The 26,470-nt window shown below is 48.2% G+C and overlaps 1 protein-coding gene across 1 annotated transcript; it reads right to left on the bottom strand.

The window, feature by feature from the left end:
* Positions 1–201: 201 nt before the first annotated feature.
* DAPK3 (death associated protein kinase 3) lies at positions 202–25,701 on the bottom strand. Its single transcript, XM_079960772.1, has 9 exons — positions 25,542–25,701; positions 23,464–23,598; positions 16,874–17,234; positions 14,981–15,110; positions 14,351–14,399; positions 12,215–12,241; positions 10,287–10,439; positions 6,511–6,556; positions 202–2,132 (listed from the first exon to the last, which is right to left on the bottom strand). The coding sequence occupies exons 2-9, from the start codon at positions 23,523–23,525 to the stop codon at positions 1,590–1,592; spliced, it is 1,371 nt and encodes a 456-aa protein (XP_079816898.1). The 5' UTR covers positions 23,526–23,598; positions 25,542–25,701; the 3' UTR covers positions 202–1,589.
* Positions 25,702–26,470: the final 769 nt, after the last annotated feature.

A 26,470-nucleotide genomic window follows, 5' to 3' on the forward strand; every position in this document is an offset into this window, starting at 1 on the left:
TGTTCTTGTGCAAGGTAATTCCGAAGAGAGGAATGCTACCCCCGCGAGTTAGCAGATAACCTCAGCCACACTTTTGAGGCTGCAGGGCTCCAAAATAAGGCGGATGGACTCTGTCAGTACTAAGCCGTCCCCCCTCCAACGCGCATTTTGCGGCAGTTGCATTCTGCAGAGGGTTCCAGACAAAGTAACAGTGCGCTAAGGTGGATTGGTTCTGCTTTATTGGTGACTCTGCGATGCTTCCCCCAAGCTGCACCACATTCTTGCTAAAGCACAACATCTGCAGAACGAAACGTTACAGGGTTTCAGCAGGAGGTTACAGTATGCGCCAGGGCTGGGGTTGAAGCGGTGTGGCTGCCCCCGAACTTTTGCAGTTACGAAACAGCGCTGAAAGCAGGAATTGTGTGTGACAGCCCCGGCAGCATCCCGAGCACATATCATCATAAACGTTCGATACAAAAGACACCTAGAAATATCCCTGCCTGTAGCCACATCAGTCCTAAGCGTGTGATTTCTTAACAATGACCACCACCACCCCTCAATTCACAGTTAATATCTGAAATTCCCAGAGCTTCGGCTGGTAAGAGAAGCTGCAACTGTTGTCACCCTAATCACCTCCTCCTAAACATGAACCCAAACTAAGAATCCCGCAATTATTATTATTATTATTAAAAAAGCAAAAATGGCTTCTTGATACAAAGAATAATAATAGGAAAGAAAATGTACCACGAGGCTACTTCAAAACGATAAAGGATAAAAGGGGCAGATCCTGGGAAAAGATTTTAAATGTCTGGATGTCTCTACCCAGGCAGATGTTTGTTACTACAAACACTGGCCTTTAGGGAAGAAAGTTCTCATAACCTACTTTTTGCTGCCCGCAACCCAGAGACACTCTGATATTTGTGAAGTGAAGCTCCCTCAGATATCCGGAACACAAGCCATGTGGTTTGTAAATGCAGCCTTGGTCCCAGAAAACCTGCCACGAGGCCCCTAGCAGAAAAAAACCCACAGGGTAATGGGGTGCAATGCTCTGCCCTGGAATGGTGATTTAGCGAGGCAAAAGCCTTCTCTCGCACATCACATCTGCGCCATAATCTCCCATAATCTGGGCACCATAACCTCCCATAATCTGGGCAGCAGTCACTCCGCACTCTGAAGCCCAGCGAGCAAACAGAAACAAGACTTTCAGGCTTCAAAGCTTGCCGTTGGAACCTCATTCGGGGGAAGAGAACGCCGACGTCCTGCTCTCTTCAAACCCTCAAGAAGGGCGGCGCATCCTGGGGCCAAAAAAGGGCAGAACGGAAACCCCGGGCAAGACGGGATATTTTTAACAAGCACAAAGTTCCACCTTCAGGCTACAAGTCCCGAGCACGCAGGGATGTCGCCCGCCATGCTGGGTCCCGGCAGGAGCACTGCATCATGGGATACGTAGTCCAGGAAGCACGCCACACCAGTGATTAAATAAGGAGCCATAGGTCAAAGAGTCGTTGGGAGGCTGGGCCAGGAGGCTGGGTGAGGGGGCGCAGCCCTCAAACCCACGGCCGAGATGGATCTGCTCCCGTCTCCTCACCCCGCCCCAGGAGGGGAGGGCGCTAGCGGATGCCGCAGTCCCCTTCCCCGCCCCGCAGCTTCTCCAGCTCGATGGAGCGAACCAGCTCTTGCACGAACTTCATCTCAGACGCCAGCTGTTTGGCCAGGGCCTCGTAGCGGTTCTCCAGCTTCCGATAGCGCCTCTTCAGGCCGTTGGCCGCCAGCGAGGCGCTCCGGGCTTCCTCCTGAGCCTGGCGCTTGAGGGCCTCCGTCTTCTGCATCTCCTGCCGGATCTGCCGCAGGTCCTGGCCCACGGCTTCGTTCTCCTCCTTGTACCACAGCTCCTTCTCCTCGTAGATGGAGCGCAGGGCCTCAATGTCCTCGCGGAAGGACTTCTTGCTCCGCTGAAGCTCGCGAAGGCCCTCCTCGGCCGCCGCCACCTCCTCCATGACCTTGGAGAAGCGCTCAAAGTTGACGTAGGTGTTGTTGGGCGGCATGCTAGAGTGGGACTTGATGGTGTACTCCTTCAGGCGCGTCGTCTTGAGGCGGCGGCGCTCCGGCTTCTTGCTGTTGTCCTCGTTGCGGACGTTCCGGCGCTTGATCACCTGCAAAGGGTCAGTGGAGAGACGCTCAGAAAAGAGGCTTGGGCAGTTGCTTCTCTTTTCCCCCCGCCATCCCCATTCCAATGGGGTCAGTCTAGAGCAGGGGTCCCCAAACTAAGGCTCACGGGCCAGATAAGGCCCAAGGGACTCGTTTATCCGGCCCGCGGCGACCCCCGCCACCCGTTCTTACCAGCGCTGTGCAGCTGCCCACTTCCGGGTTGGAGGAGCACCGGAAATACCGTATTTTTCGCTCTATAAGACGCACATTTTCCCCCTCCAAAAATGAAGGGGAAATGTGTGTACGTCTTATGGAGCGAATGCAGGCTCCTTGGCCTCAGCGATAGCAACGCGAAGCCTCCGAAGCGCAGTGGGAGTGCTCCTGCTGCGCTCCGGAGGCTTCGGGTTGCCTTCACTGAAGCCTGGAGAGCGAGAGGGGTCGGTGCGCACCGACCCCTCTTGCTCTCCAGGCTTCAAAGATAGCCGCCTGAAGCCTCCGGAGCACAGCGGGAGCTCCTGCTGCGCTCCGGAGGCTTCGGGTTCCTTTCGCTGAAGGGTAGGTGCCCCTTCAGCTAAGGCACAGCGCCCCTTCAGCTAAGCGGGAGGAGAAATGGAAGGGGCTCCGTTTCTCCTGCCGCTTCGCTGAAGGGGGACTGCGCAGAGAGGGGGAGAATTTTTTTTTTCTTGTTCTCCCCCTCTAAAACAAGGTGTGTCCTATGGTCAGGTGCGTTCTATAGAGCGAAAAATATGGTAGCTTGTGCACATGCACAAGCGTTATTTGCACATGCACAAGCGTTAATTCCTGTGCACCTCCGGGTCAGAGCAGGCCCATGCGCATGCGCACAAGCTATTTCCGGTGCTCCTCCGACCCAGAAGTGTGCCAGAAATAGCGTGTGCGCACACATATGGGCACGCGCTCCTCCGGCATGGAGACACCAGCCCAAGGCGCAGTAAGTTTGCTGACCCCTGGTTTAGGGGACCCACAGGGTCTCTCCCCACTCGTCAACACTACCCATCCTTTTCATCTGAGACCAAAAGTTTCTTTCTTTTAAATCTTTACACATCTATTTACTTGGGGTTTGGGCTGAGGGTTCATCAGTATGCGGACGATACCCAGCACTACCTCTGTTTTAAATCGGAACCAGTGAAGGCAGTGAATGTCTTGCCTGGAGGCGGTTGGAGGATGGATGGTGGCTAATAGATTGAGGTTGAATCCTGACGAGACAGAAGGACTGTTTTGGGGGGACAGGGGGCAATCAGGTGTGGAGGACTCCCTGGTCCTGAATGGGGTAGCTGTGCCCCCGAAGGACCAGTTGTGCAGTCTGGGAGTCATTTTGGACTCACAGCTGTCCATGGAGGCACAGGTCAATTTTGTGTCCAGGGCAGCTGTATACCAGCTCCATCTGAGACCCTACCTGCCCGCGGACTGTCTCGCCAGAGTGGTGCATGCTCTGGTTATCTCCTGCTTGGACTACTGCAATGCGCTTTCTGTGGGGCTACCTTTGAAGGTGACACGGAAACTACAGCTAATCCAGAATGCGGCAGCTAGACTGGTGACAGGGAGTGGCCCCTGAAACCACATAACACCAGTCCTGAAAGACCTACACTGGCTCCAAGGACATTTCCAAGCACGAAATGTTGGTGCTGAAATTTAAAAGCCCTAAACGGCCTTGGCCCAGTATACCTGCAGGAACGTCTCCACCCACATTGTTCTGCCCCAACACTGAGGTCCAGCGCCGAGGGCCTTCTGGCGGTTCCCTCCCTGCGAGAAGTGAGGTTACAGGGAACCAGGCAGAGGGCCTTCTCAGTGGTGGCACTCACCCTGTGGAACGCCCTTCCATCTGAATTCAAGGAAACAAACAACTATCTGACTTTTAGAAGACATCTGAAGGCAGTCCTTTTTAGGAAAGTTTTTAATGTTTGATGTTTTCTCATGTTTTTAATATTCTGTTGGCAGCTGCCTAGAGTGGCTGGGGAAGCCCAGCCAGATGGGCGGGGTATAAATAATAAATTCTTATTCTAGTTCTTAATACAATCCTTTTTTCTGGGACCAAAAGTTTCTTCCTTTTAAATTTTTACACATCTGCCTGCCTATCAAATCTATGCTTCCAGGTGTCATAGGAAAGCTGCAGAGACAGTACAGGATAGTGAGCAACCTAGAAATGTTCTCTTTCAGCTTCTTGGGTTATAAAGACTAGGACTAGCCGCCCGAGAAACAGTTTCTATCCAAATGCGATTCTGGTTTTAAACGCAGTGTAAGGTAGTGTCAGGGACTCAGCGGGAGCGCAGGGAGGAGAGGAGATGGAGAGCGAGGGGGAGCAATCCGAGGGCAGCGTAGGAGAATATGACAGCAGCCCAATAGATTCCATGAGCCTCTCCAGCGAATCGGAAGATTCACAGAAGGGGGCGCCGATGGGCAGGGCAAGGGGCGACCCAAGGGGGACACCCCAGAAGCAAGGGGCCAGCGGGGACTCCCAGAGCAGCAGTTGGAAATCAGGACCAGCTTCCCCACCAGAGCGTAGTGGGGGGGAGGAGTCCCAGGTGTCAGAGCCCACATATGCACCACCAGCGAGAGAAGATGAGTCAGGGGTGGCCACGCCTCCATCGGAGAGCGAGGGAACGGTCAAGAGGAAAGTTGCAGGCTGGGCGCGCGTGCCAAGTTCAAAGGTACAGGCGAGCGGCACAGAAGGTAGCCCGGATAGGGAACCAGGTCCTAAAGCCTGCCGGAAGGAGGGGCAAGAATCGTCAGGGTCAGCGTCAGAGGAGTCCAGGAAGGATGAAACCCTAGCGGGCAGGAGGGCCCAGAGGAGAAAGGAACTTAGGAAGAGGTGGAGCAAAGCGAGAGTCTTAAACTGGTGTGGAAGGGGAGGAGACTCAGACGGGACTTCGCCGGTCTAAGGTCGAGACGTAGAGCTGCAAGCTGCGGCTTTAAAATGGAAACTGAACCTCAATAAAGACTTTTGTACATAACTACAGCCTAGCGTTGGTCCTCTGTGAGCTGGGACCTGGAGGCAGCTCTGACAGGTAGTCTCTGTGGGAGTATATTGTATTCCATTATGGGGTATCAGAGATTTTAGGGGGTTAACAAGGCTGGGATAGCAGGCTTGTTGGTTTTTGAATGTCTGATGTAGATTTTTCCAATTTCGTTGTTCTGTATGGGACAATGACAATAAAGATTATCGTATCGTAACCTAACGAAAGGGGAAGGGAGGGGTATGCAACAACCGCAGCAAGAATACTCATCACAAAGTATTGGAAGACACAAGATTTGCCCACTCTGGAAGAATGGCAGATGCAAGTGATAGACTATATGGAACTGGCAGAAATGACTGGCAGAATCCGAGACCTGGGAGAAGAGTCGGTGGAAGAGGACTGGAAGAAGTTCAAAGAATATCTCCAAAAACATTGTAAAATGTTTGAATGTTAAAATGATGTTTGATATAAAGATAATTTGGCATCAGTGACATAGTAAAAAGAAATATGCAAAAATGTTTTAAGAAAAAAGGGTGAAAAGACCAGAGTAAAATTATGTCGAAACTAAACAAATGATACAAGGGTTTAAGTTATAAAGAACATGTGAAAAATGGATTTAAAAGGAAAGGGAAATCGAAGACATAATAGGTTGAAATGTATAATATTGAACAAGATTGGAAAGAGGGTAAGGAATTGCTGAATTTGATTGTGTAAAGGGGAACACAGAAAAGGGAGATGTGAGGAAGTCAGGAAAGAGGGTTATAAAGACAGTAAGCTAAAACTAGATTTTTATTTTTTTTTGTTTTTTGCTTTCTCTTATTATTTTTTCCCTTTTTTCGCTTGTGTTTTTTATCGTGCTTTATTGTTCTTGTTGGATTGTGTTGTTTATGATTGTTTTTGATTGTGATTTGTTTTATTATGCAAAATCTTAATAAATATTTTACAAAAAAAGGGGGGGGAGGGGAAGCATCGCGGATCCCTCCAGTCACCATGCAGCCCCCAATTAAAAACAAAAGACAAAGTGTGTGAGGAGGATTCTAGAATCCAATTTGAACCCGCAGGTCACAGTCAGGGTGAGCTTGTCAAGAGGAATGTGCCCTTATTCTGCCACCACCGCCAACCCGTGTGCTCCAGCCCCTTTCCCCATCCTTCCCCAGCAGACCATCTAGCAGTAACGGCCGCTTACTGGGCGATTTTGTTTCCCAAGGAGGCAGGGAGCTGAATCACCGTCTCCTGAACTTGCTAGCTCCCATCTTCTCCCAACCCACCCTCCTCAATGTCCCCTTCTTCCTCTGCTTAGTGGCTTAGATCGTAAGGCTTTGCTACCGATCTTACAAATCTGGAACCCTACCTGGTTCAAAATATAGCTTAGGAACCGCAAGCCAACATTCTGAAACATCTCGGTTTTTACCTTAATCCACGGGTGCTCCAGGCTCTGGTCGATCGTCATCCGCTTCCTGAAACAGAACGAGGAGCAGAGGTCAGTTAATAATAATAATAATAATAATAATAATAATAATAATTTTATTTATACTCCGCCCTCCCTGGCCAGAGGCGGGCTCAGGGCGGCTAACAACAGTAAAATTACAGTAAAAACATAAGGGGGGGGGGAGGAAATACCAATTTAAAATACGGGTCAAAATGCAATTTAAAATGCAGTTCTGAATTCACTCCACAAATATCTCAACAATAAAGCGTCATTGTTTGACTTGCTTCCATCGAGCAAATTTGGAGGGAATTCTTCCAATTTTTCTTCTTTTTGCAATTTTTCTTTTTCTTTTCTTCCTTTTTTCTTTTTTTTATATCTGTGTGCTTATCTGAAAAAATATGTATGTATTTTGCTTGTATTTGGTAATAATTATGCTAAATAAAATTTAATATTTATATTAATAAAATAAAATAAAATGCAGTTCTGTTGGGGAAATCATTAGCGCTGTGGAGTTGGGCCTGAGGGTCACCTGGCTTTTGCAACTAAGCAGTTCTGTTATTCTAACCCCCTTGCAATGCGGGAATCATAGCGGAAGAATCCCTGGCAGATGGCCACGCAACTTCTGCTTCATTTATTTTTTTTAAATAGATTTTTATTAAGATTTTAAAGGTTACAGAAGAAAAAAAAAGGAAAAGGAAACACTCAAGGAAGAAAAAGAAAAAACGATACATATATATAAAAAGGAAAAAAAAACATCATCAACAAACAGAAAAAAAGAAATAAAAAAACAAGTCAAACCTTTAACTCACTTACTTACATTCACTTATTTCCTTGACTTCCTCACGCCTCCCATTTTTGTATTCTAATTCAATAAAATATTCCAGCAAATCCTTCCAACTTTATTTTTATCCTAATAATTTATCTTAACATATTATAATTTTACGTTCTCTCTTACACCAATTCATTTTTACTTAATCCTTTATATGTTTTCTGCTAAAACCACATAATTTTCTTTTCCCAACATCTTTCTAACAATCCTTAATTTTACAATATTTTTGAAGATAAACTTTAATTTTTTTCCAATCTTCTTCCACCAACTCTTCTCCTTGGTCCCGGATTCTGCAAGTCATCTCAGCCAGTTCCATATACTCCATCACCTTCATCTGCCATTCTTCCCGGGTGGGTGCAACTTCTGTTTCAAAGGAGAGCCCAACACCTTCCACGGAAGTCCGTTCCACTCTCGGACAGCTCTTGCCTTCAGAAAGTTCTTCCTGCTGTTTAGTCAGAATCTCATCCTTTACACGGAGGCGCAGGTTACAGCAACAGCCAAGGCGACATTTTTCCACCTTCGCTGCATCAAGCAGTAGGTACCTTACCTTTCCTGCCCCACCCCGGCCACAGTGATCCATGCGATGGTCATCTCCAGGCTTGACTACTGTAATTCGCTCTACGTGGGGCTGCCCTTGAAGCTGTCCCACAAACTCCGGTGGGTGCAGAATGCTGCAACGAGGCTCCTCACGGGGTCTCTGCCATGGGAGCATATTCACCCAGTGCATTTCAAGCTGCACTGGCTCCCGGTGGAGTACAGGGTCAGATTTAAAGTGCTGCTTTTGACCTTTAAAGCCCTTCACGGCCTAGGACCCTCGTACCTACGGGACTGCCTCTCCCGGTATGCCCCATGGAGAGCCTCAAGGTCCATAAATAGCAACACCCTAGAGGTCCCGGGCCCTAAGGAAGTTAGATTAGCCTCAACCAGAGGCAGGGCCTTTTCAACACTGGCCCCAACTTGGTGGAACGCTCTGTCTCATGAGACCAGGGCCCTGCGGGATCTGATCTCTTTCCGCAGGGCCTGTAAGACAGAGTTGTTCTGCCTGGCCTTTGGCTTGGAGCCAATTTAATTCCCTCCCCCTCTTTCTTTTTTCCTTTCTCCTCCTGTGTTGAGGCTGCATTTTAACATTTTAATGTTGTATTTTAATCTTGTTTTTTAAGTTGCATTTCAATCAGCTTGTTTTTATTACTGGTTGTTAGCCGCCCTGGGCCTGGTCTTGGCTGGGGAGGGTAGGGTATAAATAAATTTTATTATATTATTTTTATCTTTCGTCACTTGAATCCGTTGATTTACCAAGCTTGGAGGCCAGCTTGCTCCGCCTTCTCTGTGACAGCCCCCCAGATATGGGTGATGATTAAGCGTCTCCCTCTCAAATGGACAACACGCCAGGGACACAACGTGCCAGGATTCTGTCCAATACAAGCCCTGTGGAAACCCACCTTGCTCATTTCCTCTTGATGTTCAAATGGAGCGTGTTGTCCATTCAAGAGGGTGATGCTTAATAATTTTATAAGTAAATACTGCTCCCTTTCCCTTATGGGGTATTCCAGAGCCCATATACAGTGGTACCTCAGGTTACATACGCCTCAGGTTACATATGCTTCAGGTTACAGACGCTTCAGGTTACAGGCTCCGCTAACCCAGAAATGGTACCTCGGGTTAAGAACTTTGCTTCAGGATGAGAACAGAAATCGTGTGGCGGCAGCAGGAGGCCCCATTAGCTAAAGTGGTGCTTCAGGTTAAGAACAGTTTCAGGTTAAGAACACACCTCTGGAACAAATTAAGTACCGTATTTTTTGCTCTATAAGACTCACTTTAAGACTCACCCCCTGCCAAGCAGGAAACACCACCAGAGCACTCCTGACATATGGTTGTCAAGCCTCTGCTTAAAGACCTCCAAAGAAGGAGACTCCACCACACTCCTTGGCAAAATTCCACCGTCGAACAGCTCTTACTGTCAGGAAGTTCTTCCTAATGTTTAGGTGGAATCTTCTTTCTTGTAGTTTGGAGCCATTGCTCCGTGTCCGCTTCTCTGGAGCAGCAGAAAACAACCTTTCTCCCTCCTCTATGTGACATCCTTTTATATATTTGAACATGGCTATCATATTCCCCCTTAACCTCCTCTTCTCCAGGCTAAACATGCCCAGCTCCCTTAGCCCTTCCTCATAAGGCATCGTTTCCAGGCCTTTGACCATTTTGGTTGCCCTCCTCTGGACACGTTCCAGTTTGTCAGTGTCCTTCTTGAACTGTGGTGCCCAGAACTGGACACAGTACTCCAGGTGAGGTCTGACCAGAGCAGAATACAGTGGCACTATTACTTCCCTTGATCTAGATGCTGTACTCCTATTGATGCAGCCCAGAATTGCAATTCTCAATCCGCAGACTGCTGCAGGGAGCAGGATTGGGCCCCTCTGCTGATGGGTTTAAAAGTCAGTCCCGCTAGAAAGTCCTGCTTTCTCAGCACGTTCCCACTGGCAAAGCAGCCCCCCCACCCCACCCCCCATGTCAGCTTTGACCGCCCACCTGTCCATCACCTGACATCATGATGTCAGGTGACTGGCAGGCGGTGGCTCTGCCCACCTGTCAAAGTTAACCAGCCGGGTAGGGGAAGAGGCAAATGCGAGGCTGCGAAAATCCCCTATCCCTCTTCTATGCTTTTAGAAGCTGCACAAAGCGGCAACGCATGAGCAAGTACAAGCTAAACAGGTTTTGTGCACAGGTGTCTCACGCTGCCTAATTTATTCTACTTTCTCCCAGGCTTCGGGAGAGGCAAGGAGAGACGTCGGAGGCCTTGAACAAATGTAGGTCAACAGGAAGATATATATTTGCCTTGGGAAAACACCCTTTTCTCTCATAGCTAACAGGTCAGGGATGATGGGAACTGTAGTCCCAAAACAGACACCCATAACCCATCACCCGAGTTTCGTACTTGGGATCCTTGACAAGCAGCCGCCGAATGAAGTCCTTCGCCAGCTCGCTGGTGTTGCTAAAGTACTCCTCGTCAAAGTCATAGTTGACAGCAGAAATGTTGGTCAAAGTTTCCTGCTTTGTTTCGCCCAGGAACGGAGAGGCGCCGCTTAAGCTGCGAGGGCGAAAGGATAAAGAAGGAAGAAGAAACGGCTTTATTTAGGCGTTTTGTAACTACTAACCAAACAATTTAAATCAGGCATGTCCAAAGCCTGTTTCAGGGGCCTAATCCAGTCCATTTGATCCAATCCCCATGGCAGTATATGTCCTGGGGTAAAATCCTTAAAAAATCTCAGCAAAACTTCAATCCTGGAAAAAAACCCAACTCAACAACTTTGGGGTAAAATTGTAAAAAGAGCTCAACAACTTTGGTCGGCCCTCACGAGTGTTCACTTCCTCAAATCTGGCAAAGCATCCTCAAAGCTTGGGCACCCCGATTTAAACCATCAATAAAAATCCACAGAGTTTTTTTAAAAAAATAATTTTTAAAGCAGGAATCCAAGTCGACGAAGAACATACGATACTCTGGAATCGAAGGCTAGCAAAAGTCTGGGAGGGTTTAAGTACATAAGGAGGTAGAATTGTAGAGTTCCAAGGGGCTCCCCAAAGGTCCTCTAGACCAACCCCCTGCCAGGCAGGGAGCACGGATAAAACATCCCTGACAGGGGGTCAGCCAACGTCTCTTTAAAAAGATCCGATGGAAAAACACCACCTACAAGCACAATTCGAACATAAGAGCACTCTCCACTCCCATCTAGATGGCTCTTGTTATGTCTTTATGATCTTTACGGTATCCGCTGCTCTCGGCCCCCAAGGCTTGCTTGATCCCAAAGCAAGCTGCTGTGCCCTTCGACCACCAGAAGCGCAGCTATGGCTTCCTGGCTGGGCTAAGATCTCCACCCACCTTGAACCCGAGTTACTGAAGCCACCAGCATGTGCTAAGCGCCGGACCTAAAAGGTAAAGGGACCCCTGACCATTAGGTCCAGTCGTGGCTGACGCTGGGGTTGCGGCGCTCATCTCACTTTACTGGCCGAGGGAGCCGGCGTACAGCTTCCGGGTCATGTGGCCAGCATGACTGAGCCGCTTCTGAACCAGAGCAGCGCACTGAAACACCGTTTACCTTCCCGCCAGAGCGGTACCTATTTATCTACTTGCGCTTTGACGTGCTTTCGAACTGCTAGGTTGGCAGGAGCAGGGACCGAGCAACGGGAGCTCACCCCGTCGCGGGGATTCGAACCGCCGATCTTCTGATCAGCAAGCCCTAGGCTCTGTGGTTTAACCCACAGCTCCACCTGTGTCCCAAGCTTAGCCCCCTCTTCCCCAAAGGCGCTGCACTACTCAACATGCAACCCTTTTGGAGAAGCACAGAATTGTCAAATTGGAACGGACCGCGGGAGTCATCTATAATAAAAATAATAATTTATTATTTGTACCCCACCCATCTGACTGCGTCTCCCCAGCCACTCTGGGCGGCTTCCAACAAAGATTAAAAATACGTTAAAATGTCACACATTAAATACTTCCCTTCAGATGTCTTCTAAAAGTCAGTTAGTTGTTTATTTCCTTGACATCCGATGGGAGGGAGCCACCACCGAGAAGGCCTTCTGCCTGGTTCCCTGTAACCTCACTTCTCTCAGGGAAGGAACTGCCAGAAGGCCCTCGGAGCTGGACCTCAGTGTCCGGGCAGAACAATGGGGGTGGAGATGCTGCAGGTATACTGAGCCGAGGCCGTTTAGGGCCCCCCTGCAATGAAAGAATCTTTCGCCCCACGTGGGACTCGAACCCAAAACCCTGAGGTTAAGAGCCCTGCGCTCTACCGGTGGAGCTATGCTTGCTCTCCTAGCATAGGGCTCGACTTTGCGCAAGGTGTTTTGTTTTGAAATACTCACAGGATATAGGTGATGACGCCGATGCTCCTGGAACGAAGGAAGGGAAAGGAAAGGGAGAGGATCAACGTACTAGCATCAAAATGTCCCAAAAGACACAGAAACATGGGCTGGGAGATCTGGAACCCCCTCCAAATGCTGCTGGACTCAGCCCCAGCCAATGTTAGGGATGACAGGCGTTGCAGCCCAACAGTGCCTGGTGTTCCCCAATTGACTCAACAGCCGCGCTGACACGCGGCCGAGGAGAAGCAGTTAGAAATTAGCAGTAAAGAAGGAATCTGGCGGCAGAAAAGCTCAGCACCTGAGAGCATCCCTGGGTCCCAGCAGGGAGAAGAAAGGGAAGTGAGATTGGGGCAAAGGGGGAATTTTTGATTTGAGTTTCTACTGAAATGAAGCTGCATTTTAATGTTGTATTTTAATCTTATTTTTAAGTTGTATTTTAATCACTTGTTTTTATACCTGGTGTTAGCTGCCCTGTGCCCGGTCTTGGCTGGGGAGGGCAGAGTATAAATATTTATTATTATTATTATTATTATTATTATTATTATTATTATTACTACTACTACTACTACTACTACTACAGTGGTACCTCAGGTTAAGTACTTAATTCATTCCAGAGGTCTGTTCTTAACCTGAAACTGTTCTTAACCTGAAGCACCACTTTAGCTAATGGGGTCTCCCGCTGCCGCCGGAGCACGATTTCTGTTCTCATCCTGAAGCAAAGTTCTTAACCCGAGGTACTATTTCTGGATTAGTGGAGTCTGTAACCTGAAGCATATTGTAACCTGAAGCATATGTAACCCGAGGTGCCACTGTATTATTATTATTACCCTGCCCATCTGGCCGGGTTTCCCCAGCCACTCTGGGCGCCTCCCAACAGAATATTAAAAACACGATCAAACATCAAACATTAAAAACTTCCCTAAACAAGGCTGCCTTCAGATGTCTTCTAAAAGTCAGACAGTTGTTTATTTCCTTGACATCTGATGGGAGGGCATTCCACAGGGCAGGCGCCACCACCGAGAAAGCCCTCTGCCTGGTTCCCTGTAACCTCGCTTCTCGCAGGGAGGGAACCGCCAGAAGGCCCTCGGAGCTGGACCTCCGTGTCCGGGCTGGACGATGGGGATGGAGACATTCCTTCAGGTTTCGTGAGCCGAGGCTGTTTAGGGCTTTAAAGGTCAGCACCAACACAACACAAACAAATAAGCCATGACAGAGTAGAGAAGAGGAGACCTAGGAAAGGAACTTGGGCTGCCTCAGCAAAGGACCATGAGGAGGGGAAAGAGGACGATTTCAGAAGGTTTAGGGTCGTCTAGTGAGGGAGAGGGGTTAAAAAGCAGGAAGGAGAGGAATTGGGTAAGGGACAGTGTAGATAAAGCAAAAACAGAGCTGTTGTCTCCTGTGATGAAAGGGGGAGAGGATTTTCCCCACCATAGGTGCTCTGAAATCTAGAGAGCATCTGGGATCTGCCCAGGAGCTTTCCAGAAGTTCTCTTCCCAGGCCCAGGGTGCTACAGATCTTGGGAAGGGGTTCATAAAGAAATAAAAATCCATGGAAACTGTGGAGTTGGAAGGCCACCCCCCGAGGTTCATTTAATCTGCAGATGAAAAGTTCCTGACAGATGGCCACCCAGCCTCCGTTGAAAAACCTCCAGCGAAAGAGATTCCCACAGCAAAGGTAAAGGTAAAGGGACCCCTGACCATTAGGTCCAGTCGTGGCCAACTCTGGGGTTGTGGCGCTCATCTTGCTTTATTGGCCAAGGGAGCCGGCATACAGCTTCCAGGTCATGTGGCCAGCATGACTAAGCCGCTTCCGGCGAACCAGAGCAGCGCACGGAAACGCCGTTTACCTTCCCCCTGGAGTGGTACCTATTTATCTACTCGCACTCTGACGTGCTTTCGAACTGCTAGGTTGGCAGGAGCAGGGACCGAGCAACGGGAGCTCAACCCATTGCGGGGATTCGAACCGCCAACCTTCTGATCGGCAAGCCCTAGGCTCTGTGGTTTAACCCACAGCGCCACCCGCATCCCATCACAGCAAAGTTACTGTGCATTAATTAATAATAATAATAATAATAATAATAATAATAATAAGGCATTAAATTCCCCAAGAAATCCAAGCCAAGCTTATTTTACTCACCACATATCAGCCTCCAGGCCCAAAGGTTCGTAGTTGACTATTTCTGGAGCTTTGGAGAGAGGGATGAGAAAAAAAGAAGCATTTCTGGGACAGAGAACCACAACCAACCAGGATGTGTGCATCTGCTTCTCAAATACTTTGTGGGTCCGAATATGTGGAGATAGGTTAAGGCAAAGGACTCCTGGATGGTTCAGTCCAGTCCAAGGCGACTATGGGGTTGCGACGCTCATCTCGCTTTCAGGCCGAGGGAGCCGGCGTTTGTCCACAGACAGCTTTCCAGGTCATGTGGCCAGCAGGACTAAACCGCTTCTGGCGCAACGGGACACCGTGACGGAAACCAGAGCGGACGGAAATGCCGTTTACCTTCCCACCAGAGTGGTACCTATTTATCTACTTGCGCTGGCGTGCTTTCGAACTGCTAGGTTGGCAGGAGCTGGGACTGAGCGACAGGAGCTCACCCCATCGCGGGGATTCGAACCGCCGACCTTCCGATTGGCAAGCCCAAGAGGCTCAGTGGTTTAGACCATCCCCTCCTTTCCAGGCTGAGGGTTTCTCCTGCTCACTCGCCGCTCACCCATCAGCCACCCCAGTCCGTTGCACTCCCCCAACATCCTGGTCTCACACACATACCTACAAACTCGGGAGTGCCGAAGATGTTTTTGAACTCGTTCCCTGCTTCAATCTTGTGGGCAATGCCAAAGTCGATCAGCTTGATGCGAGGGCTTGGGACGTTCTTGTCAAGGAGCATAATGTTTTCAGGCTGGAAGGGGGAAACGAGAGAACACATGAGCACCGTGTCTCTGCCGCCAGAGGATCAGGGTAATGTTGTTTTTATTATTCACAAGCTGCTCATCTGACCGAGTTTGCCCCCTGCCACTCTGGGCGGCTTCCAACAAAGACCAAAAATACACTAAAATGTCACACATTAAAAACTTCCCTGAACAGGGCTGCCTTCAGATGTCTTCTGAATGTCAGGTAGTTGTTTATCTCCTTGAAATCTGATGAGAGGGCATTCCACAGGCCGGGTGCCACTACCAAGAAGGCCCTCTGCCTGGTTCCCTGTAGCTTTGCTTCTCACAATGAGGGAACCGCCAGAAGGCCCTCGGCGCTGGACCTCAGCGTCCAGGCAGAACGATGGGGGTGGAGACGCTCCTTCAGGTATACTGGACCGAGACCATTTAAGGCTTTAAAGGTCAGCACCAACACTTTGAATTGTGCTCAGAAACGCTCTGGGAGCCAATGAAGGTCTTTCAGGACCAGTGTTATGTGGTCTCAGCAGCCAGTCCCAGTCCCCCACTCTAGCTGCCGCATTCTGGATTAGTTGTAGTTTCTGGGTCACCTTCAAAAGTAGCCCCACGTAGAGCGCATGGCAATAGTTCAAGCGGGAGATAACTAGAGCATGCACCACTCTAGCGAGACAGTCTGCGGGCAGGGAGGGTCTCATCCTGCGTACCAGATGGAGCTGGTACGAAATGTTAAGAACAACCCAATATAGGGCTGCCTTCAGATGTCTTCTAAAGGTTGTACAGTGGTACCTCGAGTTAAGTACTTAATTCGTTCCGGAGGTCTGTTCTTAACCTGGAACTGTTCTTAACCTGAAGCACCACTTTAGATAGTGGAACCTCCTGCTGCCACCGCCACGCAATTTCTGTTCTCATCCTGAAGCAAAGTTCTTAACCTGAGGTACTATTTCTGGGTTAGTAGAGTCTGTAAACCTGAAGCGTATGTAATCCGAGGTACCACTGTATGGTCACCTGACATCTGATGGGAGGGTGCCACCACCGAGAAGGCCCTCTGCCTGGTTCCCTGCAACCTCACTTCTCTCAGTGAAGGAAGTGCCAGAAAGCCCTTGTAGCTGGACCTCAGTAACGCTCCTTCAGGTATTCAGAGGCAAGGGTATTTCAGGCCTTAAAGATCAACACCAAAACTTTGAATTGCATTTGGAAACATACTGGGAGTCAACATAAATCCTTTAGGACCGGTGTTATACGCTCCTGGCGGCCGCTCCCAGTCACCAGCCTGCGGCCTAGGACCCACATACCTACGGGACCGCCTCTCCTGGTATGCCCCATGGAGGACCTTAAGATCCACAAATAACAACACTTTGGAGGTCCTGAGTCTCAGGGAGGTTAGATTGGTCTCAACTAGAGCCAGGGCCTTTTCAGTACTGGCCCCGACTTGGTGGAACGCTCTGTCCCAAGAGACCAGGGCCCTGCAGGACTTGACATCTTTCTGCAGGGCCTGCAAGACAGAGCTGTTCCGCCTGGCCTTTGGTTTGGATTCGGTCTGACCCTTATGTTCCCCTCCCCTTATGGTCTTGATTTATCAGCTACTTTAAAATGAGGCTGCTTTTTAAATTGCATTTTAACCTGTATTTTAAATTGGTTCCCCCCCCCCCTTTTCCCCCTATTATGTTTTTACTGTGATTTTATTGGTGTTAGTTGCCCTGAGCCCAGCTCTGGCCAGGGAGGGCGGGGTATAAATAAAATTTATTATTATTATATTGTGTGAGCAGGATCTCACCTTGAGGTCAAAGTGGGCGATGCGTTTGGAGTGGAGGTAGTGGACGCCGTCCAAAATCTGCTTGAGGAACTGCGTGGCCTCCTCCTCGGTCAGCGACTCCTTCTCGGCCAGGAAATCGAAGAGCTCTCCGCCGGAGACCAGCTCCAGGATCAGCACCACGTCTGTCTTGTTCTCGAAGATGTCGTGCAGCGTGATGATGTTCGGGTGCTGGATCTCGCGCAGGATGTCGACCTCCCGCTCGATCTCCTCGCGGCTCACCCCGCGGCGGCTGGAGGACAGGCGGCGCTTCTTGATGAACTTGGCCGCGTATTCCAGGCCGCTCTTCTTCTCACGGCACTTGCGCACGATCGCAAACTGGCCGCTGAGTGGGAGAGAGAGGGACGGCAAACGTTCACTTGCAGTCAAGCCGAAACCTGGAAGTATGGGTTACGTCCGGGTTTTGGCGGTCGCGCATGCGCAGAAGCGCCAAATCACACTTTGCGTATGCGCAGAAGCGCCAAATCGCAACCCATGCAGGTTGCGAAAGCTGCGGGTTGCGAACGTGCATCCCGCATGGATCACGTTCGCAATCTGAGCGTCCACTATATTTTAAATTTTGCTTATGCCATTCAGGTTTATACATTTCACTAATTTTACAGTCCTTTTGACATTTCAAATCTTGACTTCCTTCCCCTTTTTCTGAGACTCCTATTTCCGACACCGCACATCATTCCTCTGTGTAAAGTAAAGGTAAAGGGACCCCTGACCATTAGGTCCAGTTGTGGCCAACTCTGGGGTTGCGGCGCTCATCTCACTTTATTGGCCAAGGGAGCCGGCGTACAGCTTCCAGGTCATGTGTCGAGCAGGACTAAGCTGCTTCTGGCGAAACAGAGCAGCGCACAGAAACGCCATTTACCTTCCCGCTGGAGTGGTACCTATTTATCTACTTGCACTTTGACTTGCTTTTGAACTGCTAGGTTGGCAGGAGTAGGGACCGAACAATGGGAGCTCACCCCGTTGCTGGGATTCGAACCGCTGACCTTCTGATCAGCAAGTCCTAGGCTCTGTGATTTAACCCAGTGTTTCCCAACCTTGGGCCTCCAGCTGTTTTTGGACTACAACTCCCATCATCCCTAGCTAGCAAGACCAGTGGCAAGGGATGATGGGAATTGTAGTCCAAAAACAGCTGGAGGCACAAGGTTGGGAAACACTGATTTAACCCACAGCGCCACCCGCATCCTAAATGTTTCCTACTCTGAACCGGGGAGCTTTTAATAAAAGAATGGAAATGGTTTATTGAATATTTACAGATAAATTGCAAACAGATAAAAACATTGTCAGGATTTTTATAACAACCTGCAGCTTCAGAAGAGTTATATTTAAAGTAGATAATTAAATGAATTTGGATATGCAGAAGATAATAAAAAATAAATTTAAGGAACCGCAGAAAGAGGGGGAAGGAAGTCAAACTTTGAAAAGTGAGATTGATTGTAAAACTAACGAAATGTATAAACTTGAAAAGTATAAATAAAAACTGAAGCAGGAACTTTGGGCTTTCCAGCTGCTGCTGAATTGCAACCCCCATCCATTCCAGGTAGCGTGGCCAATGGCAAGGCATGATGGGAGTTGTAGTTCAGCAATACCTGGGGCAGGTGTGGAGGATTCCCTGGTCCTGAATGGGGTAACTGTGCCCCTGAAGGACCAGGTGCACAGCCTGGGAGTCATTTTGGACTCACAGCTGTCCATGGAAGCGCAGGTCAATTCTGTGTCCAGGGTGGCTGTCTACCAGCTCCATCTGGTACGCAGGATGAGACCCTCCCTGCCCACAGACTGTCACCCCAGAGTGGTGCATGCTCTCGCTTGTACTACTGCCATGCGCTCTACATGAGGCTACCTTTGAAGGTGACTCGAAAACTGCAACTAATCCAGAATGCGGCAGCTAGACTGGTGACTGGGAGTGGCCACCGAGACCATATAACACCGGTCTTGAAAGACCTACATTGGCTCCCAGTACGTTTCCGAGCACAATTCAAAGTGTTGGTGCTGACCTTTAAAGCCCTAAACGGCCTCGGTCCAGTATATCTGAAGGAGCGCCTCCACCCCCATCGTCCAGCCCGGACACTGAGGTCCAGCTCCGAGTGCCTTCTGGCGGTTCCCTCCCTGCGAGAAGCCAAGTTACAGGGAACCAGGCAGAGGGCCTTCTCGGTGGTGGCACCCGCCCTGTGGAACGCCCTCCCACCAGATGTCAAAGAGAACAACTACCAGACTTAGAAGACATCTGAAGGCAGCCCTGTTTAGGGAAGCTTTTAATGTTTGATGTATTACAGTATTTTAATATTTTTTTGGAAGCCGCCCAGAGTGGCTGGGGAAGCCCAGCCAGGTGGGCAGGGTATAAATAATAAATTATTATTATTATTATTCCACAAAACGGTTCTATGAAGCCTGGTAGGTGGACCAGGACCATGAAACTGAAGGAGATATTTTGCAGAAAGGGGATATTTGTGGATTTCTCCGTGCTCCAAGGCGGACCCAGTTAACACACAGCACATTCTTGACGCTCCCTTCTGCCCCAGCAAAGAAGCACTTCCTGGTTTTCTGAGCGTGAAAAAGCTGGGAGAAATCTACACTAGTTGTTAAAAGAGGAGAAAATGTCCGTCACACGCATATTATTTCACAAATTCTGGAGTCTTTCCATAGAAGGAAAGGCCTACGGAAGAAGAAAAACCTTTTTGCGCTCTGTTTTAATAAAGCAGCAGGCACGGGACATCGAAATGCAGCTATTTACATTTTTCAAAGGTGAGATCACACACCAAGCTAGCTTTCCATATACGGTTGCCCCGTTGCAAAAAGAAAAGGACAAGGAAGTAGAACAAAAGCAACTCAACCTGATTTATTTCTGCTGGCTATCAGCAAAAATTCATCCGGACGGATAGCAATGAGGTGGGGGGGGAGAACAAACAGATTTTGCACACAAGGTTTTCTTTAAAAAATAAATAAAAAAAAAAAAAGTGGACTGGCTTTGGTTTCTCAGTTCACCACTGTGTCCAAAAAGGGGGAATTTGATCGCTAGTTGGGATCTTAAATAGGGCTGCCATATTCTCAAAAGTGAAAATCTGGACAAAGTTGCAGAGGTTTTTTTTTTTTTGGGGGGGGGGGACGACGACGACGAAATTGTTGAGCCTTTTTGGGGGGGACATATCCCAAATCAAATTTAAGATTTTGGGGGATTTTTATATAAGCATTTTTTATTTCTTGGGGGATTTTTTAAAAAATTCTTGTCAATAGAAATTTACAGCCAGAAAATTTGTATAATCATTTTGTGAGATTCTCGTGACTTTCCCCAACATCCCCTAACATGGGTCCTTATTACAATAATTAAGACTACATATCAACACGTTCTCCACAATTTTGATTTGTCCAAATGATCCATAAACTTTGTTGCTTTACAAGTGATTCTTATAGTCCAGCTAAAGTTTTGATTTGTTTACAACGGTCTCCTGTTTAAATTATAAAATTTTCCCGTTCCTTTTTAGAGTCCTTGTCTTCTTAGTTAGTTGTTTGTTTGTGTTTACAGTTATATAAAAAAAAGACTGATTTGGTAATACTTAGAGATAAAAATTGGTAATACTATCAGAAATACGTAGACCAATAACTATGAAGTGATTGTGAGGTTTAGTAAGTTAACTGTTTATATTTGGACAACGTTTTCTGCTGTGCTCTATTGGAAGGAGAAAAATGATCATAACAATTTAAACAATTTATTTTAACTAAAACAATAACGTTATAGCACATGTATCCATGTTTGTTAACTGATGTGGTTAAACAATTTTTTTAAAAAAAAAAAAACTTAGACTGAGTTTTAGCACACATGAAAAAACAAATCTTTATTTCCTGATGGACTATAATGTAACTTAAATAGAAAACCATCTTTGGGAAGATTTTTCCTCCAAAACTATTTTATTTTAAAAATTCAATTTTTTTTTTTGGGGGGGGGGAATTGATTTAAATTTTTAAAAATCCAATTTTAATTTTAAAAAATCCAATTTTAATTTTAAAAAATCCAATTTTAATTTTAAAAATCATTTTTTAAAAAAGCATTGAGTTTTATTCACCCTGGCGGAATTTACTTCCACAATAATAAGCATACAATGAGGCTGCCCTACGGCTACCAAAGAGGTGACGGTGTCGCAAAGGTTTGGGGCCGAATCCTGTGTATATCGTTAGATCAGGGTGAAGCCGCAATATTGGGCAAGGATTTCGCATCACAGTTGCGACACCCGTGGATTCTGAGTTCAGGATATGGGTGAGATCCTTGCAACACCCTCACTTCCTTTTCCCAGGCTGGGGGGGGGGGGGGGGAGAGAGACTGCCTCAAATTTGCTGGCCAGACTAGAATTACTCAAGACAGGAAACGTCCCCGAAATAATTTGTGCGGCTGACGCACAAGTCAAGAATGCAGAAACGCCGCAAGCGATGCTGCAGGGCAATCTGAAATTCTAGTGTGAAGTCAGAACCCGCTTGTGTGAGGCAAGCACACAGGATGCAAACACAAATAGCCAAAATATCAAACCAGGGTCTGACGTTTTAAGCCGTAGCGTGGCAACAGTCTCCTAGGCTGCCAGTCCCTTGGGTCCTGAAGGTTTCCTCTATTCTCCACAATTTTTATTATATTTTATGTTTTACCTTTTAGAATATTCATTTAAAGACCCTTAAGATATCAACGGGATGCGGGTGGCGCTGTGGGTTAAATCACAGAGCCTAGGGCTTGCCGATCGGAAGGTCGGCGGTTCGAATCCCCGTGACGGGGTGAGCTCCCGTTGTTCAGTCCCTGCTCCTGCCAACCTAGCACATCATGTGCAAGTAGATAAATAGGTACCGCTCCGGCGGGAAGGTAAATGGCATTTCCGTGCGCTGCTCTGGTTCACCAGAAGCGGCTTAGTCCTGCTGGCCACATGACCCGGAAGCTGTACGCCGGCTCCCTCGGCCAATAAAGCGAGATGAGCACCGCAACCCCAGAGTCGGCCACAACTGGATCTACTAGTCAGGAGTCCCTTTACCTTTACCATATCAACAACTATCCCTTCTCTTTCCATGGTTCACTTTGCAGAACATAAATCCCTGCATATTTTACAAAAGCAATGCCATTCCGTATTCCATTATTGCGTCCATCAAAACTGATTTACACTTTTGAATTTATGTTAGCGGTACCAACGTTTTAAATATACACAATTTCCCCCCATATATTCAAACATTTTCCAATCTTCTCTAAACGTACATTCTTCTTGTTTTCTTATTCTATATGAGGGGTCAGCAAACTTTTTCAGCCGGGGGCCATTCCACTGTCCCTCAGACCTTGTGGGGGGCCAGACTATATTAAAGAAATGAACGAATTTCTGTGCCCCACAAATAACCCAGTGTTGCATTTTGAATCAAAGCACATATACTCATGTCAAAACACGCTGATTCCTGGACTGTCCATGGGCCAGATTGAGAAGGCGATTGGGCCGCATCCGGCCCCCAGGCCTTAGTTTGCCTACCCATTTTCTATATATTAAGTCTGCAAACTGTGCATATTCCATCAGCTTAAGTTGCAATTCTTCTTTGGCTGCAACCTCGCTCGTTTTCCATTTTGGGGCTAACAAAACAAGGGCCGATGTAGTAGCATACATAAATAACCTTTTTTGACACCTGGGAATTTCCTTCTGAATTATCCCCAACAAAAAGGACTCTGGTGTTGTTGCCTTTTTGAAAAAGTACTTTTAAACATTTTTTTTTTCAATTCATTACGAATTATTTCCCAATACTCTTTTACAAGCCAGTCCATTCTGTTATGGAGTCCCCGAGCTCTTTGAAAAAAGGCTCTTTGAACTAACCTGAACCAACAAAAGCTGCAGGCTGTTTATCAACCTCGCTTCGCTGAGGTTTCCAAGGGAGAAATTGGAATTGTCCATGGGAGTTTTGCGATATCATCACGAAAATTGATCAGCAATAAATTTAAAATAACTTACACCGGCGCACACACAAACGATCACACCTTGTTTCCTATAAATTAACCATTGGGGAACACACATGATATTGGAGATTTCTTGCCTTTTTATTGCTGGTAGTTGTCGACACCGAGGTCCAGCGCCGAGGGCCTTCTGGCGGTTCCCTCCCTGCGAGAAGCCAAGTTACAGGGAACCAGGCAGAGGGCCTTCTCGGTGGTGGCGCCCGCCTTGTGGAACGCCCTCCCACCAGATGTCAAAGAGAAAAATAACTACCAAACTTTTAGAAGACATCTGAAGGCAGCCCTGTTTAGGGAAGCTTTTAATGTTTAATAGGTTATTGTATTTTAGTGTTTTGTTGGAAGCCGCCCAGAGTGGCTGGGGAAACCCAGCCAGATGGGTGGGGTATAAATAATAAATTATTATTATATTATTATTATTAACTAGGCTGCTCCTCCCTCGTTCCGCGTTCCTGCCTAATTACCTCCTGCTGTCTCTCCATGCTCTCCCCCTCTGTCAGCAATGGGACGCAGCTGACACTTATTATTATTATTATTATTATTTGTCTCTCACAAACACACACAAAACATGCAAGCAGATGCACAACAAAGTACTCAGCCAGCTCACCTGCCCAGTTCTTCCTCCATCTCGTAGTAGTCCTCCACATTTTCTTGGCGGAAAGTGGACATCGCTTCCTCCGCCCTGCCCCCCAGGAAAAGCGGCCGTCACCAAATTTCCAGACTGCCCGGCACTGGATCGATACTAAAGGAAGAGGAAGGCTAAAGATCAGCCAAGTGTTCCTGCAACGGAGGAACGGAAAGTGACTGGGAGTGACCGCCGAGACCATATAACACCGGTCCTGAAAGATGCTTCATCAGCTCCCAGGACGTTTCCGAGCACAATTCAAAATGTTGGTGCTGACCTTGAAAGCCCTAAATAGCCCAGTATACCTGAAGGAGCGTCTCCACCCCCATCGTCCAGCCCGGACGCTGAGGTCCAGCTCCGAGGGCCTTCTGGCGGTTCTCTCATTGCGAGAAGTGAGGTTACAGGGAACCAGGTAGAGGGCCTTCTTGGTGGTGGCGCCCGCCCTGTGGAACGCCCTCCCATCAGATGTCAAGGAAATAAACAACTATTTTACTTTTAAAAGACAACCGAAGGCAGTCCTCTTTAGGGAATCTTTTAATATTCGTTGTATTTTAATATCCTGCTCAAAGCTGCCCAGGGAAGTTTTTAATGTCTGGTGCTGTCTTGTTTTTAATATTTGGTTGGAAGCCGCCCAAAGTGGCTGAGGAAACCCAGTCAGATGGGCAGGGTATAAATAAATTATTATTATTATTATTATTATTATTATTATTATTATAATATAAGGAACAACCACTGTAAAATCACACATCATCATCATTATTATTATTATTATTATTATTATTATTATTATTATTATTTCCTGCCTTTTTCCTGTGACAGGAACTCAAGACGGCTTCCTTCGGACACTCCTTTCTCGCCTGCTGCTCCCCCATCCCTAGAGATCCCAGCCATAAACTGCAGCCTCCACCCCCAACCTTCTTCCACCCCCCAAAAGAATCCCAGCCCCATTCACACACACAGCAGTTGTCCAGACCCACAGACCACTCTGCACCCTATCTTTCCAAAAGCGCCCAGTGACTTAACCCCTTCCCTCCCATCAAAAGCAGCCCCACAGCTTAACCCCTTCCTTCCCATCAAAAGCAGCCCCACAACTTAACCCCTTCCCGCCCATCAAAAGCAGCCCCACAACTTAACCCCTTCCCGCCCATCAAAAGCATCACGAATTAACCCCTTCCCTCCCATCAAAAGCAGCCCCACAACTTAACCCCTTCCCTCCCATCAAAAGCAGCCCCACAACTTAACCCCTTCCCTCCCATCAAAAGCAGCCCCACAACTTAACCCCTTCCCTCCCATCAAAAGCAGCCCCACAACTTAACCCCTTCCCTCCCATCAAAAGCAGCCCCACAACTTAACCCCTTCCCTCCCATCAAAAGCAGCCCCACAACTTAACCCCTTCCCTCCCATCAAAAGCAGCCCCACAACTTAACCCCTTCCCTCCCATCAAAAGCAGCCCCACAACTTAACCCCTTCCCTCCCATCAAAAGCAGCCCCACAACATCAAAAGCAGCACCCCCCACGACTTAACCCCTTCCCTCCCATCTAAACCAGCCCAACCTCAAAACGTAACCCCTTCCCTCCCACCAAGTGCCCCCACGACTTAACGTCAAAAGCATCCCCACAACTTAACCCCTTCCCTCCTAGCGCAAACCACCACCACCCCCTTCCGCCAGCCGTTTCTTAGAACCACAGAAGTGCAGAGCTGGAAGGGACCCGCCAGGGTTATCTAGTCCAGCCCCACATTTCCTCCCCACCCACCCCTAAGGGGGGGGGGACGGGACCCCAACCCTATATTTCTGGAAACTCCCCCTCCCCCCTGCCTCCCTAACAAAGCCTTTCCCCACCAGCAAGCCCTCGCTCCCCCCACCAGCCCCAGCCTCAAACCCCTGGGGTCTCAGAGCCCCACATATCCGCCCCCGCCCCCTTTTCGCTAAATCTAGGGGGGGGGCAAACAAAAGCACCTCTTTCGCGATTTCCACTTCCAAACCCCCATTTAATGGCATCGAAAAGCAAAATAACCTCCTGCAAACGAGCGCAATCCCCCCCCAAACCCCATAGCCCACCTTAGGGGGGCGAGAGCGCGCCCGGGAGGCGAGGAAGGCGCGTCCCCGAGAGAGAGAGAGAGAGAGAGAGAGACAAGGCGCCGCGTCCGCCCGCATTCCAACACTGCCTGCAGCGGCTCTCCCCATTGGCTAAAGCGCGGAGGTGACGTCACAGTCCCGGGCTCCAGCCGCCTCCCCCGCTTCCCCGGGCAGGCGGTGACGTCATTCATTCAGCCAGCAAGGCGGCCGGGACGCCCTATCAGGGGCGCAGCAGCAGCAGCAGCAGCAACTCCTTGCAGATTTTGCTTTTTTTTTTTTTGCTGCATGCAAGCTCTTAAAGAAATGGGAGTGCCTGGGGTCATGTACCACCGATAGATCATTTTCATAATGTTTTCTTTTAAAGCATTACATGGAGTAAATTTAATACCGGTGGTCCATAGCTGTTCCCAGTCAGCAAACATAATATCATGACCGATGTTTTGTGCCCATGCAAGCTTGACTGGGGTCATGTACCCCAGTCAAGCTTGCAAAAATCTATCATTTGCCAAATAATAAATGTTGGAAATGTAATGAGACTGAACGTACTTTTTACCACCTTTGGTGGACCTGCCCGAAGATTAAAGCTTTCTGGGAAATGATCTACAATGAAATTAAGAAAGTCCTTAAGTGGACTTTTCCTAAGAAACCAGAGGCTTTTCTCTTGGGCATGGTTGGCCAATTGGTGTTAAAGAAGGATAGGATTTTCTTTATGTATGCTACCACAGCAGCAAGAATTCTACTGGCGAAGTATTGGAAGATGCAAGAACTACCTACTCTGGAAGAATGGCAAACAAAGGTGATGGACTTTATGGGACTGGCTGAGATGACCGGCAGAATCCGTGACCAGGGGAAGGAGACAGTGGAAGAGGACTGGAAGAAATTTAAAATATACCTTAAAAACTGTTGCAAAA

This window comes from Podarcis cretensis, assembly GCF_951804945.1.
Source record: "Podarcis cretensis genome assembly, chromosome: 18".
Taxonomy (NCBI): domain Eukaryota; kingdom Metazoa; phylum Chordata; class Lepidosauria; order Squamata; family Lacertidae; genus Podarcis; species Podarcis cretensis.

Coding starts and splice junctions, on each gene's coding strand:
- DAPK3 (XM_079960772.1), bottom strand. CDS start 23,525: ATGTCCACTTTCCGCCAAGAAAATGTGGAGGACTACTACGAGATGGAG. Junction 17,235..23,463: donor ATGGAGGAAGAACTGGGCAG/GTGAGCTGGCTG, acceptor TCTCCCACTCAG/CGGCCAGTTTGCGATCGTGC. Junction 6,557..10,286: donor CTGCTTGTCAAGGATCCCAA/GTACGAAACTCG, acceptor GTTCTGTTTCAG/GAAGCGGATGACGATCGACC.